This window comes from Castor canadensis, chromosome 2, assembly GCF_047511655.1.
Source record: "Castor canadensis chromosome 2, mCasCan1.hap1v2, whole genome shotgun sequence".
In the NCBI taxonomy this organism is placed as follows: Eukaryota; Metazoa; Chordata; class Mammalia; order Rodentia; family Castoridae; genus Castor; species Castor canadensis.
Window position 1 is genome coordinate 86,844,807 of NC_133387.1, and position 18,602 is coordinate 86,863,408.

General features: G+C 34.0%; 1 protein-coding gene across 5 annotated transcripts in view; it reads left to right on the forward strand.

Annotated features, from left to right (window-relative positions):
* Window positions 1-18,602, forward strand: part of Tax1bp1 (Tax1 binding protein 1) — a 59,140-nt gene that overhangs the window by 36,765 nt on the left and 3,773 nt on the right. For 4 of the 5 annotated variants that reach the window (XM_074065191.1, XM_074065193.1, XM_020180008.2 and 1 more), the window contains exons 12-16: window positions 1,113-1,216; window positions 5,749-5,874; window positions 8,321-8,392; window positions 12,584-12,758; window positions 13,630-13,772. In XM_074065191.1, the coding sequence (XP_073921292.1) occupies window positions 1,113-1,216; window positions 5,749-5,874; window positions 8,321-8,392; window positions 12,584-12,758; window positions 13,630-13,772 (620 nt within the window). The remainder of the gene's footprint in view (window positions 1-1,112; window positions 1,217-5,748; window positions 5,875-8,320; window positions 8,393-12,583; window positions 12,759-13,629; window positions 13,773-18,602) is intronic. The other variant, XM_074065194.1, reaches the window with a different exon arrangement.

Below are 18,602 nucleotides of genomic sequence, written 5' to 3' on the forward strand. Positions count from 1 at the left end.
GAGTGTGTATTTTATGTTCCTCTAAATGTCTGCAATTTTGAGGCATTTGATTTGTAGTCTTTTAATTTTATAATTCTATAGTGGAAAAAGTACCTGTTCTCATCCCTCACCCATTTCCTTTTTTGCTGGCTGCTTTGGATCACTAGGATACTTCTCTCATTAATATACCTGTTGGCTGCTGAGTTAAAACTTTTACTTGTCCATTCCTTATAGAAACAATCATAGACATATAATTCTTACCACATGATTAAATGAAAATTTGAATTAACTCTAGGTTTTCACTAACTCTAATTTTTTTTCACTTTTATATAAATCAAAGATTGAATAACAAAGAAATCCAGTGCTAGAGAGAATACATTTTCTCATTTAGTGTGTGGATAGTTTTAAAAAACATAAATATGCCGTAGATAATAATTTCGTTCAGCCTCTGAAGGACAGAATCCAGCCTTCCATTTCTTTGCCCTCTACATAGTTTGAATATCCGTTTTCTGAAATGGTCAGGATCAGAAATGGTTTCAATTTCCTAGTTTGTCAGATGTTGGAATATTTGCATAGACTTTACTGTTGATTGGCCCTAATCTGAAATACTCTACAATCTGAAGCTTTTTTAGGATCATGCCAGTGCTCAAAAAGTTTCAGATTTTGGAGCAGTTTGTTTATAGTGCATTTTTAATTTCAGATTTTAGGATCTGTAATCTTCAGCGTGGCACAGTATAGAGTAGAGTACTTACTTAATAAAGACTTAGTGAATGGCAATGAAGGACTGGGAAAATGATATAAAATGTATTCTCATGAGGATGGCTTTGTTATCCTGGCCATTCAGTTATATAAGGAGAACAGATTTTGTGTCATCTTAGAACTATTTTCAGCAAATTATTAAAAAAAAAAAAGACATTTTCATTATTGAATGTGAACTTGGTTCTGGCCAAAACTGGCATCTAAAAATTTTACATAGTTTATGTATCTTTTTTGTTTATTTAGGATATGAATATGTTTCCTCAGTCTTCTGTTTTTTGTATATCACAATCTACTGACTCTTAAGTTTTTCTGGGTAGGAGCATAATATATAGGTATAATACTTTTTAACAGTCTTTTTTTTTGCCTCATTATAGCAGAGACAGATTTTGACATGCTTACAAAGGGTCAAGTCTGTGAAATGACCAAAGAAATTGCCGACAAAACAGAAAAGTATAATAGGTGTAAACAACTCTTGCAGGTAAGTTAGCTCCTTTTTGAGTGAAAGATTTATCAAATGTAAATGTCTTAGCTTACCTTTGTTGTTTGTGTTTATTTATATCCTAGGGTTTCTTTTTCATTCTCATATACTGGTATTTAATTTCACTTTTGCCTTTGAAATGATGGAGGGGAGGTGGCGCGTTTGGGTACTTGTGCATATAGGCCTGTGTATAAAAATCATCTTTTTTGTGTGTGTGTGTGTGTGTGTGTGTGTGTGTGTGCGCGCGGCAGGGGGGTTTGAACTCAGGGCTTCATGCTTACTTGTTCTACTGCTTGAGTCACTCCTCCAGCCCTGTTTTGTGTTGGGTATTTTTGAGATAGGGTCTCACAAACTATTTGCCTTGGCTGGCTTCAAACCCCAATCTTCCTCATCTCTGCTTCCTGAGTAGCTTGGATTGCAAGTGTGAGCCACCAGCACCAGGCTGCAAAAATCAGTATCTTAAAGTCACTAATTTCTGTTCATATAACATGTCTTTCTTTGTATAATAAGTAAATAATGAAGATTGGAAATTTTTATCTGTCTTATTATAAAGATAAATGGAAAATATTTGAACTTTATAATAAATGGAAGTGTTCTTAAATTTACTCTAATAATCACAAAGAATTTTAACATATCTTAAAGTGATCAGATTTGCATAATAGAAAAAGGGAATATTAACTAAATGAGTTGCTGTCTCTTATGATATTATTTTGATTATCTTTAAGTAGCATTGTTCTGGTGTGGTGACACACGCCTGTAATCCCAGCAATAAAGGAGGCTGAAATTGCAGCCTGGGCTATAGAGTGAGATTCTGCCTCAAAAAAAACCCAGCATCATTCAGATTTTTCAGTTTTGCAAACTTGGTAATATTCATTCCACTCTTGAAGTATTTGAAGGATAAGTGAAATTCTTTTCATTTGTATCTGATTTGAGGTAGAGAAGAAAGATGTTTTGTGTTCGTGTATCGTGTGTCTGTGTTTGCATATGGGGAGGTGAAGGTACTTCATGTGCAGAATGAGGTTTATAGCTTAGTGTTACCATAGTAACTTAAAATATCGTTTGCTACTTGCTTAAATTTATTAAAATCTTTTAATCAAACTTTCATACATTTTAAAAACGTTTTGGCAATACTGGGATTTGAACTCAGGGCCTTGTGTTTGCTAGGCAAAAGCTTTGCCATTTGAGCCACACCCCCAGCCCCTTTTTTGCTTTAGTTATTTTTCAGGTAGGATCTCCCAATTTTGCCTGGGTCTGCCCTCAGATCACGATCCTTCTACCTCTGCTCTCCCTCATAGCTGGGATCATAGACGTGCTCTGCCACACTCAATCTGTTGATTGAGATAGAAGTGTTGCTAATTGTTTGCTTGGACTGGCTTTGAATTGCAGTCTGCCTGTTTAGCTGGGATTACAGATGTGAACGTCCACACCTACCTTTTTTGTTTGAGAGTGTCCCTGGAGAAGAGCTGATTAGAACAGTACTAACCTAGCAGAATGCTTCACTCTCATGTTTGTGGTGATGTTGTAAAGAAATACACTGATCTGTCAGTCATAAAGCGTAGCACATACATATCTAGTACATGGTACTTGATAATACAAGACTGTTTTTGGTTTATTATACTGTGTTTACCATATTACCATTATTTTAGAGTATATTCTATTTACACAAAAAAATCTGTGCCGTGAAACAATATGCCATGTGATGCCAGAAGCAGCCTCACATCTTGTGTTTACTGAATCTCTTGGTTGCATCATATTCTTTTATGCTCAACTTCTGTCCATTTGTTCATCATGGACCCTAAGTGCACCCAATCTCCTGCTAATACTATTAGTAAGAGGCCACATAAAACAAATAAAAAAAGACTAGGAAGGTAAAAAGTCATTGTTACTGCTCGCCACAGCTTCAAGAGCAAAGAGACAGAAGCTGCTGAAGGATCTGTTTCATTGAAGTCAACAAGACATGTATATTTCAAGGAGGTTGTACATCAACTTGAAGAAAGATTTAATAATCTTCTAGAAGACCCAATACAGAAGCATATCCTGTCAGCACAGTGATCATGGTTAAAGCAAAAGTTGAAAGAAAAGGCCAGACCCAACTAAGTTGAATTTACCGCTAGCTCTGGGTGGATTAAATAATTTAGAAATCATTTTCGTTGCATAATGTGAAAGTGAGCTGTGAATCTGCAACTGTTGATGTGAAGATAGCTAAAGAATTTTTGGAAACTGAAGATGAACTGATTATGGAAGAAAATTACTTCCCAGAGCAAATCTTCAGTATAAATGAAACCTGTTTACACAAACACAGGTTCCCATTTCTCAGAATGTATTCCTGTTATTAAGCAACACATGACTAGTTTATGAGGCACTAAACTATTATTAGGAATGAAAAAACTCTGAATATTTTAAAAAATTTATTACATACCAGTATTGACATACAATTGAAATCACATAAACTGCACATATTTGAAGTGTTTTGACAACAATATTACCACAAACATATTTTCATCACATCCACCTTTTTTTAAGTGCCCATTTGCCACTTGTCTCTTCTTCTGTCCCCATCCTCAGGAAGTTTATTGGCCTATTTTCTGCCATTACCAATTAACCTACTTTTTCTACAACTTTAAAATGGAGTCATTATAGTATGTACTCTTTTCCTGCTCTTTAAGCATAATTATTTTGAGACTTACATATTGTTGCTTATGTTGTTAGTTTGTTCCTTTTTATTACTGAGAATGTGTAACCCATTGTATGGATGATATATCATAATTTGTTCATTTACTAGGGATGAGAACTGGGGTTGGGTTTGTGTGGAGGGGGCGGTAGTGGGGGTTGAACTCAGGGCCTCATGCTTGCTAGGCAGTTTATGCTACCACTTGAGTTACTCCAACAGCACTTTTTGCAATGGTAATTTTTGATAAAGGGTTTTGCTTTATGCCTTCCATTTATGCTTCCTTTTATAGTTGGAATGACAGGTGCACAATGTTTTTTGAGATGGGGTCTGGTGAACCCACCTGGAAAGGAGACCTTCTGATCTCAGACTCCTGAGTTGCTAGGATTACAGACTTGAGCCATCAAGTCTGGTTCATTTTTGATTGCTACAGATAAAGTTGCTATGAACATTTGTATACAAGGTTTTGTTTCTCTTGGGTAAATATCTGAGATTAAAATACTGAGGTGATATGGAGGTGAATGTTTAATTCTGAAAATTCCAAATTGTTTTGAATAGTACTGTTACTTCATTTACATAACCAGTGTAGTGAGTATGTAATGATGATGTCATTGTGGTTTTAATTTGCATTTTTTTGTTTTTTAAATTTAATTTGCATTTTTATAATGACAGTACTGAGTTTCCCTTCTTAATGCTTATTGGCCATCTTAACATTTTGTGTGTATTCAAATCGTATTTAAAATTTGAGTTAACTTGCCATGTAAACTGTTTTTATTTTTATATACATGTTCTTTTCTCTGATACCCATGTGAATGTTTTCTCCTAATCTGTGGCTTGCCTTTTCATATCTTTAATGGTCAGTATTTACAAAATCAAAAATTTTAATTTGATAAATATAGTTGATCAGTTTATTCTTGTATGTTTTGTGCTTTTTTATGTTTAAAAACATTTGCCTACTCCAAGGTGGTAAAATTTTTCTCCTGTATTATCTTCTGGGCAATTTTTGTTTTATTTTTGTGGTAGTGGGCATGAAACCCAGAGCTTCACACACACTAGGCAAGTGTTCTACCACTGAGCTACACTCCAAGCCCATCTAGAAGTTTTATAGTCAGATTTTATAATTAGGTCTATATACCATTTTGAGTTAAGTTTTGTGTATGGTATGGGGTATGGTATGAAGTTGATGTAGCATTTTTGTTTAAAAGGCATTTCTTTTCCTGTTTAATTGCTCAAAGTACATTTCTGAACTTCACCTTGGAAAAACCAATTCAAAATGAAATTGGCTTATTTATCTTTTTGTCATGATTTGTTACTTCTTACAATGTTTAAGGTTGTAAGGAAAAAATGGTCATTAAAAATACATAATTTTTATTTCCTCCTTATGCAAAAGTAATATACCCTTGTGATGAAATGTTATGGCATTTCAGATACAGAGTAGAGGTGGTAAAAAGTACTTCCATGTTCCTGATCCCCAAATACAAGAGCTATTAGTATTTTGGTTTATATTTTTTCTACACATGGCCATATAGACATCATATATAATTGTGTAAAACAACTTATTAAAAAAAATGAGGCTATACTATATATTGTTTTTGCAACATGTTATTTTCAGTAAAATAGCTTGACATTTTTTTCTTGTCAACTTATGCATATATCATTCTTTTAAATAGATACATACTGTTAAATTGTGTGGATATAAAATGATGTATCCAGTCTTCTGTTCATAGACATTTGGTCAGTTCAATTTTGAGTCTATAGCAAAAGTATTATACTAAACATTCAGCACACATCTAAATGTGTTTATATAGATGGCTTGCTTTCTTTGGATTTAAAATCTTTTGGTAATTATACTAATTTCATTTAGGATGAGAAGACCAAATGCAGTAAATATGCTGATGAACTTGCAAAAATGGAGCTGAAGTGGAAGGAACAAGTAAAAATTGCTGAAAATGTGAAACTTGAGCTAGCTGAAGTAGAGGACAATTATAAAGTAAGTTTAGCACTCATTGTGTGCAAACATGAGGCATAACACTTAATTGTACCTGGGATTTTTGAAGATGGGTTTTCTAAGTTTATCAGTCTAATGTACGTTTTGAATATGGATTTTGGCTACAGTGAGCAAATAATATTTAATGTTAAATTAATGTATTACTCAACAAATATTTGGGCTGTGTAGCCCAGGCTGACCTGGAGCCTGAGATCCTCTTGCTTTAGCTTAGCCTCTTAGTGTTGGGATTGTAAGCATGTACCACCACACCTGACTTGAATAAAAATACTTGAATTAAAGTAGAATTTTCTTCTTTAAATTAAAATATAACATGTATTTGAATATAGTTTATTCACTATGAACTGAGGAAACGAATACTCACATTCACTGGTATTGTGGTTTAATTCTGTAAGTTCAGATGGCTTTTAAAATTACATCTTTTTTATTTTTATTTTTTTTAAAGTACTGGGGTTTGAACTCAGGACCTTGTACTTGCTAGGCAAGTTATCCTCCATGCCTCTCATCCAAAAATTTTTATATATATATAAATATGTATATATATATATTTTTTTTTTGATGGGATTGGTGTTTGGAATCAGAGCTTTACATGAAAGTTATATTTGCCAGTGCAACTTTAGCAACAGACAAATCCAAATGGTGAGTGATATCAGTACGAATGTTAGAGGAAAAAAGAAATAGCAGGATGCCTGCCTAATTAATAAGTAGAAAAATATTTTTTCTAAGGAATAAAGTGTAATGTGATATATATTATATATAAACAATTTACCTGTTTTTGTGACTGAAAACCAGGAAGTTTCAAGTGATTAAACATTGTTACACATAGCTAATTTCATCTACAATCTAATTCTTCAATTAGAATTACTTTAGGTTTCCCTTGTGGGAGCTGGAGAAGCTGGCTAAGATAATTTTGCTGGTGGTCCTTTTTTATCTTTTATTGTCTGAATGAAGATTCATGAGGTTCTTAATGTTTCTGGTACCCTTGTAGATATTGTTTTCACTGGTTGGCAGTTTTTCCTATTATTTGTAAAGTGTGAATAATGAATATATTAAAAATTGGCATATTGCTGAGAAAATGACTTAGTAAATATTTATTGAAGACTGCTTGGTGCCCTTTCCTCTATTTTGCCCTGTTTTAACACAGACTTATAAGGTAAGGTAAAATGTGATAAAGTTCCCACATGAAACATTTTAAGTTCCCTAGGATTGGGGTTTCCAGTCAGATACTAAGAGGAAGGCATTATGGAGAAACTAAACCTTTGAAAGACTTAACTGGAGGGGCTGGGAAGAGATACAGAACTAGGAAAAAGAAGCACTAGCACTAAGTAGATGGAAAGCATTAATACAGGCCTGGAAATCAGAAGTACAGAGCAGAGCTTGGGAATTATGAGCAGTCTTGATTAATAGGCTTTAATATCCCAACAGGAATGGGTCCCTTTGAAAATAATTAGGTAGTGAAGAGGATTCATAGGTGGGAGGGGTTTGAAGGTGAGAAAATCAGTAAAAATATTCTTAAAAATAAAAGGCCACCTCCTTTTGGATACTATTCCTTCGAAAGGATATAAGTCTAGAAAAGAAATTCTGAAATACATCTTTAGGGAGGAACTATTGAAGAATAGTTTTATTTGTATTTGTACCCATTAATACTTATAAATCTAATAGGTTATGGTAATTATTAAATGAATAAATGATTTCTCTAGGTCAAAGTGTTGGTGAGTGATGGAAAAGGAGAAGGAACAAGTATTTTAACATATAGTAAGCTTTAGGCACAGTATGCTCTGATTTTGGTGAAATCTGTTAAGAAATGTAGGAAAGTAGACTTGGGACATTTTGCTCTTTGATATGGGAAAGGTAGCAATGAAACCATGTATAGCCACCAGTTAAAAAGGCAGATTTGGAAATTGAGAAAGAGTGATATGTAAATTAATATTTGTGATTTATTTCCATGAAACTGATAGTTGAAGGTATGGAAGAGAGTTTTTCAAAGAGAATGTGGAGCGAAAAAGCCAAGAAAAGAAACTCATATTTTTGTTTGCGAAGAAAAAGTATATGCTAAAAAAAAAAAGGGACTGGAGAATAACCATAATGATACAGTTTTACATAAGCTAATGGAATAGTTTTAATAAGAGAAGTTGGTCAGTAATGACAAGTAATTCAGAGAAGTCAAAGACTAAGAACTAAGGCAAACACTTGATTGTATAATAGGAATTATTTTGATAGAGTAGTATAAAATAGATCTCAAGGTATGAGAAAATAGACAATGAAAAATACTAAGTTAGGAATGGTTTGTGTCTGTAATTCCTTCCAGTATTTGGGTGGTAGATCCAGGAAAATTGTAAACTTGAAATCAGCCTGGGCTGTATAGCAAGACCCTGTCTCAAAACAAAAAACAAATAAAAAAATTTACTTATAATTTTTTTTTTAATTTCAGCTTCAATTGGCAGAGAAAGACAAAGAAATAAGTAGTCTGTCTTCACATTTGGAAAACCTCTCCAAGGAGAAGGTATTAAACAGTGTATAGTATCATAGTACTTACGATTATAGTTTTACCATAATGTATATAACCCAGAGACAGCCAATTTAAAGAAATACAGAGGGCAAGGTGGTGATGATACTGAGCTGCTTGCATGTTTTTTCCAGGTGTTATCATTGCCCTAGACATTGATATGTTCACCAACCAGGAAGTTCCTCAAGCCCTTAGAGTTATTATGCGGAGTTTCCTTATGTAGACGTAATTGATTAAATTGTCATTGACCAAGTGATTTAATCTCTAGCCACTCTCTTTACCTTGTAGTCAGTCAGGAGGTGAGGGAGTGGGGGAATGTCCAGACATTTCCAGCCTTATAATTACGTTATGTTCTTGATCCTTCTGGTGACTAGCCGCTCCCTTAAAACTAAGAGCTTACTGCCAAGTTCACACTATTATCATAACCTTCAATATGGGCTAAAATTACTACTTAGGAAATTTCAAAGGTTTGCACTGTATGTCAGGAGCCAGGACAAAGATCAAACGTACATACATGATCATGCACATATGTATTTATTTATACCACTATGTATGTTGTAAATTTTATTTCATTGTTTATGTCTGTCTATTCATCCACTATCTACGATATCTATCCTTCTGTCTACCTACCAGTCATCTGTCTTGACAATCATCAGTCTGAAACTTTTTAGACAGTGGATAATAATTTATTGCCATCCTCAGTTTCACATTCATATAGTTTCACATTTGATCAATGGGAGCACCTTCAGATTCCTGATATGTCAGGTATCAAAAACACTTCAAGATAAGATGTTCCAGGGTCATCTTCTGTTTTTCTTTTCCTTTTGTTGGAATCAGTCATTTCTGTGAGAAAGAAATTCTTGTCCAACTTTGGAATCAGTTGACTCTAAGGAGTCTTGGTTTCTTTTCAGTGGAGAGTGAATTTAGGCACCAAAGTTGTGGGGCTCTAGTTATGCTTAATATTGCTGATGCTCATTGCTTCTACATACTTTCTATGGACAGAGCTAGGAAAAATTTCTATTTTTTAGGTGTCATAAGTTCTGGTCCAACCCCATGAAATTCTTCCTTGTATAGCTTACTTCCTATTTGGGCATCTGTCTACAGTGAGATTGCTTGTTTCCAATTACATAAATCAACACATTTATACATTTGTAAAACCTAATAGACCACATAAAGCTTTTCTGAATTGTTAGTCATATTACTATGAGAAGGAAGCCTATTAAGAAGAGAGTTGAAGGTTGTTTTCAAGTCTTTTCCTGCTCCCAAATGTTAACTTGTGTTTATTTGTATTCTCTCTCTTTCCTCCTCTCTACATCCCTGCCCCCCATTTGAAGTACGTATTATGGGTACATTTGTTTTTGATTGGATTTGGTTTCAGATGTTCTCCCCATCCTTGGTGATTATTATTTGAATATGTAAGACACTAATGTGTTTTCCCAAAGTCCAAAGTATACAAAAGGGTGTACTCTTTTTCATACCCCCTTCCATTCTGTCTTCCCCAATCTATTTTATCCTTTTGTTTCTTTTTCACAATAAGCATATGTATGTTTTCTTATTTCTCTTTTTGTTCTCTGAAGTTTTTGCCTAATTCTTGCTTTTTTTCTCAATATATTCTGAAAAAATTGTATACGAGCCTCATAGATCTTTTTAAATAGTCTTAAAATTTTTTTGCAGCTGAAGAATATTCCATTGTTTGTACATATAATTTATTCAATAAACTGTGTTTGGACATTCGATAGTTTTACAATATTTTATAAATAATGTTACCATGAATAATTTTATGCATATGTAGTTTTCTATTGTTTGGAAGGGTTTTGTGTTCAGGATAAATTCCTTGAAGTGTGATTGTTGAACAGGAGGGAAAATATATGTGTACTGTGTTAATTATCGCCAAATTCCCTTCCATTTTATGTTTGTACAGTAGTGTATGAGAAGTGTATCTGTTTCCCTGTGGAATCAGGCATGCTTGCTTTTTGCATACGTGATAGGTGAGAAATGGTATCCACAGAATTTGTGCATCCTTTTTAACTTTGATCACTTGGTAAAGGTAGTATCCACCAGATTTTGCTAATGTAAAATTGATACTTTCCTTTTTGATACTAATAATTTGTATGGAGATGATCTGAGACTATGTAAACATTGTGTTTGTCATCAAACTTTCACCAGTATTTTTAGGATCCTTAATGATCTTCTAACTCATCTTTTTTTTTTTTTTATATTGACTTCTAAGAATTTTTTTTTAAAAAAAGAGCTCATTTGTTTGTGCATTGATTTTTGTTAGTATAGATTCATGAGTCCCGGTTTTATTCAGAGTGTTGTAATCCAGATTATACGTACTATTTTGTTGATAGGTAACTTCTTCATTGCACCATAATTGGCTTCACTGGTACTTTTAAAGCATAATTTGTTTTTAAAAAATAATTTTTAGCATTATGAAGTAATTTAGTACATACTGTAGGGTTAAAGGTCCTATCAACTTAAATTTAGAACTGGGATAGTAAAGTACCTTTTAATTTTCACATGCTACTTTAAAAGCACCTTTAGAATTATCATTTTCTTATGTCCATATTACTTCAGCTAATTCTGCATAACCCCCTTACTAGAAATTTGAAAAGGGTAGAGGAAGGAAAATAAAGCAACATAGCAAATAATGTTTTTAAAAAGATTATAATTGTTTATTAACTTTCTAGAGAAAAAACTATTGAGAAAGTGTTCTTTAACACTAGATACTTCTGTATATTGACAGAGAACTTGATTAAGATATTTTTGAGTCATTCGCTCTGCTTTTTGGGAGCAGGGGTGGGGAGGTTTTGAGACAGGGGCTTCAAATTTGCTTTGAGCTCAAGGCTAGCTTCAAACTCACAGTCCTCCTGCCTCCACCTCTCCAGAGCTTAGATGTTCTGCTTTTTAAATGTGGCTCATTTGGGGAGTTTGCATTTCCGTTTTAGAACCATCTTGTCAATTTACAGAGAAGCCTTCTGGGATTTCCATTGGGATTGCATTAGAGATACAGTGTTTTGTGGGAATTCATAGCATAAAACTGTTTTCCAGACCATTTGTTTATGCTGTCTTTAATTTCACTAAGTGTTGCTTTGTTGTTCTTAGTGTATAGATCTTTTACATCTTTTGTTAAGTTTATTTTTGTTTGATCTTAGCTATTGATTGTGCTCTAAGTAGAACTGCAACCTTGTAGTTCACCATTTTCTTAGTTTTGCAAATGCCATAATACTTTTCTACATACATAATTATGTCATTTGTGAATACAAAGTTTTACTTCTTCATTTTTGTCAGTCTGCCTTAATTTACTGTTTTTTTTTCCCCAAAAATGGTGACAGCATACATCCTTTCCTTAAATTCGAGGTTCAGTAGAATCATTTAGTTTCTCACCATTAAGGTTTTCTATAGGTTTTGTTAAGAGTCCTTTATCAGATTAAAAAAGAGCTAGGTTGCTGAGACTTAGAAAAACTTGAATGACTTGAATTTTGTAAAAAAAAATTTTTGTGCATCTGTTAATGATTCTATGGTTTTCAACCCTTCATTCTGTTAATACGGTGAATTACATTGATTGGTTTTTCTGTGTTTAGCTTTGCATACTTGTGATAAAACTCATTTGGTCTTGATGTTTCATTTTTTAGTATTGTTGGGTTTAATTTGTGAATAAGTACTTCTGCATCTACTTCTGTGAGGGATGAGGTTTATAATTTTCTTAAAATGTTATTTGGTTTTGATAGAATAATATTTACCTTGTAAAATAAGTTGGGAAATGTTTCTTTGTCTATATTTTGAAAAAGGTTTTATATATATATATGTATAAAACATATACATATATATGTAGGATTTTTTTTTTTAATCTTAAATGTTGGTAGAATTCACTAGGGAAGTGAAGAGTTTTTTAAAAGACTCTTATATGTTGTTAATAGCTAAGTAGTAAAAGTTTCACAGTTTTCCCTAAATTAGTTGAATAACAAGGGTACTTTTGGCACAAAAAAATTTAAAAATATGTTTTAAAATAATACATTTTGGTAAATGTGAAGGGTCATTAATGAGAAGCTGAGAACCAGTCTTTCCATTTGCATGCCTGAAATATAATAGGGAAATAAAAATGTGGCTATATTTTGACCAAATGTTGAATGCTGCTTTTGTAAAATCTTTGATTGCTTTGCTTATTCATCTTTCTGTTAATTTTAGGAACTTAAAAGGAATTTAGAACATCAAATGGAAAGAAAAACGGAAGGTCAGAGTCCCCATCAGGTCTCACAGTGTCGCAGCACACGGTCAGAGCCAAATGGGCACGTTCCTACACTCCCAAATGCTCAACCAGTTCTGCAGTTTGGTAATCCTTATGCAACACAGGAAACAAGAGGTTATTAAAGTATTTTTGGCTTGTGGTTTGCTGAATTTGGAGATTGTTTTGCTTATATTCATGGGATTAGAGAATTGCTGGTATAATCTACTCTAACAGAAATATTTTATTTGTATAACTTGCAGTTTTAATGTCTTAATACTGTTCCTGGGACCATGTACAAGTGATGTATCATGAATGTGTAGTGTTTTTTTTGGGGGGGGGTTTTTTTGGTGGCACTGGAGTGTAAACTCAGGGCCTCATGCTTGCAGATGCTCTACCACTTGAGCCACTCTGCCAGCACTGTTTTATGTTGGGTGTTTTTGAGATAAGGTCTTGCACAATATTTCCCTGGGCTGGCTTTAAACCACAGTCCTAATCTCTGCCTTCCCAGTAGCTAGGATTGCAGTTGTGAGCCACTGGCAGCCGGCATGAGTGTGTATTCTTTTTGCTTATTACACATGGATCAGTTGTTTGAATCATGTGGGTTAAAAGTAAAAAGTTTATTTTTTTTCCTTGAGGCGGGATCTAGTAACCCAGGTTTGGTCTCGAACTCATGATCCTCCTGCCTCTGCTTCCTGAGTGCTGGGATTGTTGGCTTATGTTACCATGTCTGGCTGCTGCTTTTTTTTTTTTAATGCAGATACCATTCTTTTTTGTTTTGTGTTCATTTTGAGGTGCTGGGGATCGACCCACAGGGCCTTTTTGCACACTAGGCATTTGCTCTACCACTGAGCCACACTCCTGTCCCCTAATACCATTCTTTACATCCTGTTCATCATATGTATATAAAGAGATTTTAATTTTAGTAACTGGTTCACCCTGCCCTTCCCCAAATTTTCCTTTCCTTTTTTTTTTTTTTTTTTAACTTTCTTCCAAAATTTCATTACAGATGGAGCAGATGGTGCTTTTTACCCAGATGAAATCCAAAGGCCACCTGTCAGAGTCCCCTCTTGGGAAGACAATGTTGTTTGTAGCCAGCCTGCTCGAAACCTTAGTCGCCCTGATGGTTTGGAAGACCCTGAGGATAGCAAAGTAAATTGAATTGCCATTGTCTGACCCTGTCCCTTTTTGTTTTCTGTCTTACGTGGAGGACAAAGAGTATGTGTGTATGTGGAAATGGCATACATTTGTATTTGTCCATGTTTGTTTGTCTACTTCACTTTTGGAAAAGCTTCCTTATATTTAAATTTGAAAACTCAAATGATATGCTTCAGACTTACATACTAAGGCAGAAAATTAAGTTCAGAGAACGACCTCAGGATATTGTAGGTATCACTTTAACCTTAATTATCACTTACTAAATAACTACATTTTGTATTGTAGATGTAATAAATGGAAGAAGCAAAATGTTACAGTATATGTTGAAGCATAATATGCCATTTTTGATTTAGTATTTTATGTCCTAGTTTAAATTTTAAGGTGGTCTCTACTATCTTCATTATGTTTCTTTTTTGAGAAGTATTCTTTTAGATACCTGTATTATTCATGTACGATTTCTTACTCTGTGACAACAACATAATACTGATAATTGAATTTGTTTATATAGCATGTCATTAAAATTTTTGTTATTTAAGAGACTTTTTTCACTAAATAGGTTCGTTTCTTTAGAACAGCCCTTTTTTGGAAAATAGATTCTTTTCTTCATAGCAGCTCTTTTTGGATTTCCTATGCATTAAGATAAATTTAAAAGAAATGCTTTATTGTGCTCTTTGCATGTACAGTGGTATCATGACCTGTTTCTCATTTAGTCTAGTTTGCTGCATTTAATTGCTATTAACCTTTGCAGAAACTGATCAGTGTTCAGACAGGCATGATTTTAGCCCTAGTGTTCAACACCCATAATGGAGAAAAATGTATTTCTCCCTCCTGCCTTTTGGCCTCCTGTGTCCATTACTGGGAATAATTAGGAAAACTGTCAGAACTTTTGTAGCCTATTTAAGGTCTAGAGTATCATCTGACTAGTTTTTCACACCTTTACTTTACATTTTGCATATTTAATGTGATCATTCTTGGCACAGATGTTACATGTGACAAGCCCTTCTCTTCCATAGTCATCTGCTTCAGTTTAATTAGCAGAATGTTCTTTCTGATCTGTGTGCTTTGCCCTCCTGCAAACCCATGAGAAGCAGTGTTAGAATCTTGTGCTCATTTGCTGACATGCTTTGACTTGGTAATGAGTTAGAAAGACTCTTAATGTGCACACCTGTAGTAATTGTATTTTGTTATCAAAGATTTTTCACATAAACAGAAGCTTTTTGTACATTCAAAACCTTTTAAATTCTTGTCATTATAACAGAAAAGAATACTTGCAAATTAAGTAAGAATGTGGAAAGCAAATTTTAGTTGACCTGTTCTTCTCCCTGTTTCTTTGCCTTGGGAGCGATTAATAGCCATAGGCACCACTAGGCACCTTTGATCAGAGTTGCCCTACTATTTCAACCTACCTCAGTTCCTACACCTGACATACCTTCTCTCTTTTGCGCTAGAAACTGGTCAGCTTTCAAAATCCTTTTATAACTCCCATTTACATAATAATTGCAATAATTAATGATAAGCCAGCTAATGATAAGCTCTTTACTTAGAGTAACTTATTTGTTCTCATAGTAGTGCTCAGAGTTGGGAGATATCGCTGTCACTAGTTTGTAGTGCAGGAAAGTGAGTTACATATTAAATAGATGGTGCCAAATCACACAGCTGGTAAAAGTAGAGATAGGACTGAATCTTGTCAGTTTGTCTGTGGAAGCTATAGTCCTAAAAATCTATTGGATAAGGCTATACCACAGGTTCCCATACTTTTGCAGTTCATGGGACCCTTAGCATTTTAGTAATTATTTTTGTTTTTTCATAGTACCTCATAGGCCAAAAGAAATACCTAACAAGTATTTTATTTCCTAACAAATTTGGTAACCTAAGTTAAAAATTAAGATTTTATTTCATTTAAAAAATAACCACAGTTATTAATGGATGTGTGTGACCATTGGCCATCATGCACCTTCTCAAGCTTTGAAATCATGTTGGACAAGCTACCTTTGTTTCTTGTTTCCTGTTGATTTTTTCATGGCACTTGCTTTATATCACAGCAACTGTCAAAGATCCAACTTCTCAAAGGTAGGATGTTATTGAAAAGAATGTAGTACTGTCTAGCATTGAAACAGGTGTCGTGAATTGGTTATTCACACCATATTTGACAAATACCGAATTTCTGTGTATTTTTGTGCACTTAATACCCCTAGAAAACTAATATCCCTTGCTACTCAAAAAATGTGGTTTGTTTACGAATAGTATTGTTATCTTCTAGGAGACAGCTGTGCAGAATCTCCTACACCAGACCTTCTGAGACTCATACTGCAGCATTTAACAAAATCCTTAGGTGGTCATGTGATGGGAAAGTTTTGAGTTGCACTGGTTAAAACCCTCCCTGAATGTGTAGTCTATTTTCCACACCTTTGTTGATGGTTTCCCTTCTTTTCCTCTTCACATGCTCTGTTAATATGCTGCTTACTTGTAGCTTTCCATGTAAGTCCTTCACAATGAACCCCCAAACTAAAGGTTGTTTTTATTGATAAAATATTTTTTGTGGCACATTTTTAGCATTTATTCTCAGAAAAGGTCTGTGGTTCTCACAGGGTCTAGGATTCCAAAATGGTTGAGAATCACATCTTGAAGGAATCATAGCCATTTCCCATCTGTCACGGGGCATTGTTTTGAGTTTTGCTTTTCTCAGATTTTACCATTTAAAATTTTTTTTTGTTTATGAAAGTAGCATATAATTATAGCCAATTAATCTTTATTGGGAATATCATAGTTCAATGGGGAAAGAATCTTTGTAACAAATGGTTGCTGGGAAAACTTAATATCCCTACCTCACACCATATACAAAGATTAACTCAAATTGGGCCTAAATGGGAAAACATATGTTTTCTTTTGTTATCTGGAATTAGTCAGTGGTTTCTTAGATATGACACCAAAAACATAAGTAACATATCAAAAAATAGATAATAGATAATTGGACATTATGTAAGGATTAAATGAATTCGGTGCTGTTCCTTTAGCATCTTTTTAATAGAATTATTTCTAATTGGTATTAAATATGAGATTGGTGTCCTTTATTTTTTTGGTTTTTTACTATTTTATCTCTTTTAAAATTTTTTTTGTTTTTGGTGAGACTGGGGTTTGAACTCAGGGCCTCAAACTCTCAAAGCAGGCTCTCTTACCACTTGTGCCACATCGCCAGTCTTTTTTTTTTTTCTTTCTTAGAGCTGTGATCGTGATTAAGCCTAGAGCCTCATTCATGCTAGGAAAGTGCAGCTGAACTATATTTCCAGCCACCTTGATTGGCATCTTCTAATGTTGACTTTCCCCTTTCTATAGCCATGTGATAGCTTTCATATAGTGAGGGCTGTGTAAGTGTTTGTGGGATTTTTTTTTTTTTGTCATACATCAGCAACCTCTTTAATATCTTGAGACTAGATATTATAAAATTAAGACTCATTTTTCCAGTATGTACACAATATACAGTACAGCAAAGTTAAGTGAAATTCACATAATATACAGTGTTTGTGATTAAGTTTAAATAAAATTTTTGTTTCTATTTTTTGCCTACTAAATTGTTTAAAATTCAGGTCACTTAGAAAAGTAGTATTTTTGAGATATAGTTCACTACCAGAAGGATAGAATTTGGTGTTTTTTTAATATAGTCACACACTTGTGCAATCACCACAATCAATTTTGGAAATTTTTTCTCACAAGTAATCTTACCTCCTTTAGTGGTCATCTTTCTCTTCTTACCCCCTAGCCTTCATCTACTTTAATCATAGGTGTAAACATTCAGTTATATAAATCAAATCACATAATGCATAGTCTTCTCGGCCATTTAATGTAATATTTTCAAAGTTATCCATGATTTCAGCATGCATGTATGCATATTTAGCATGAAAATATACTTTGTTCCTTTTTATTGCTGAATAATGCTCCATTTTTTGAATATACCATTTTGGTTTATGCATTCATCTGTTGATGGACATTCGAATTGTTTTTTACCTTTTGGCTACTGTGAATAGTGCTCTTTTGAGCATTTGTGTCACATTTTTGTTTGAACACCTTTTGTTCTTTTGGGAAAGGGGTTAGATTAATATCGAGTATGAGATGGTATATTGTTGTGGTTTTGATTACATTTTCCTTATTAAGCATCTTTTCATTTATCTGTTTTGCAGAAATGTTTATTCAGATCCTTTGGTTCTTTTTCAGTTAGGTCCATTACATTATCTGAAAGAGTTTCCCCCATTTTGTGGGCCTTCACTTTTTGTTTGTTTTTGCTGGGTTTTTTTTGTTGTTGTTGTTTGGCAGTTCTGGGGTTTGAACTCAGGGCCTCACACTTGCAAGGCTGGCACACTACCTCTTGAGCCACTCCACCAGCCCTTTTTTGTGTTGGGTATTTTCGAGATTGGGTCTCTCGAACTATTTGCTCTGGCTGGTTTTGAACCACAGTCCTCCTGATCTCTGCCTCCTGAGTAGCTAGGATTACAGGCATGAGCTATTAGCGCTCAGTCATGACAAAGGTTTTTAAAAAATGTTATCCAGTCTTTGCAGATATGTGAATATGAATGTCTTAATGCATGCTTTTTGAATTAGAGTTATAAATACCAGTTTAGTAAAAGTTTTATAACTGGAAAGCCTTTCTTCCTTTATATTCATTGCTAGTTCTTATTTTTGAGGGGAGGGAGGTTGGATTTTTGATGCTGGTCTTGCTGTGTAGCACATGCTGGCCTCCAACTCAGAATCCTCCTGCCTCAGCCTCTCAAGTGCTGTCATTACTAATTTTTTAATGTACTTAAATATTTCAATTGATAATTTCTAGCAAAG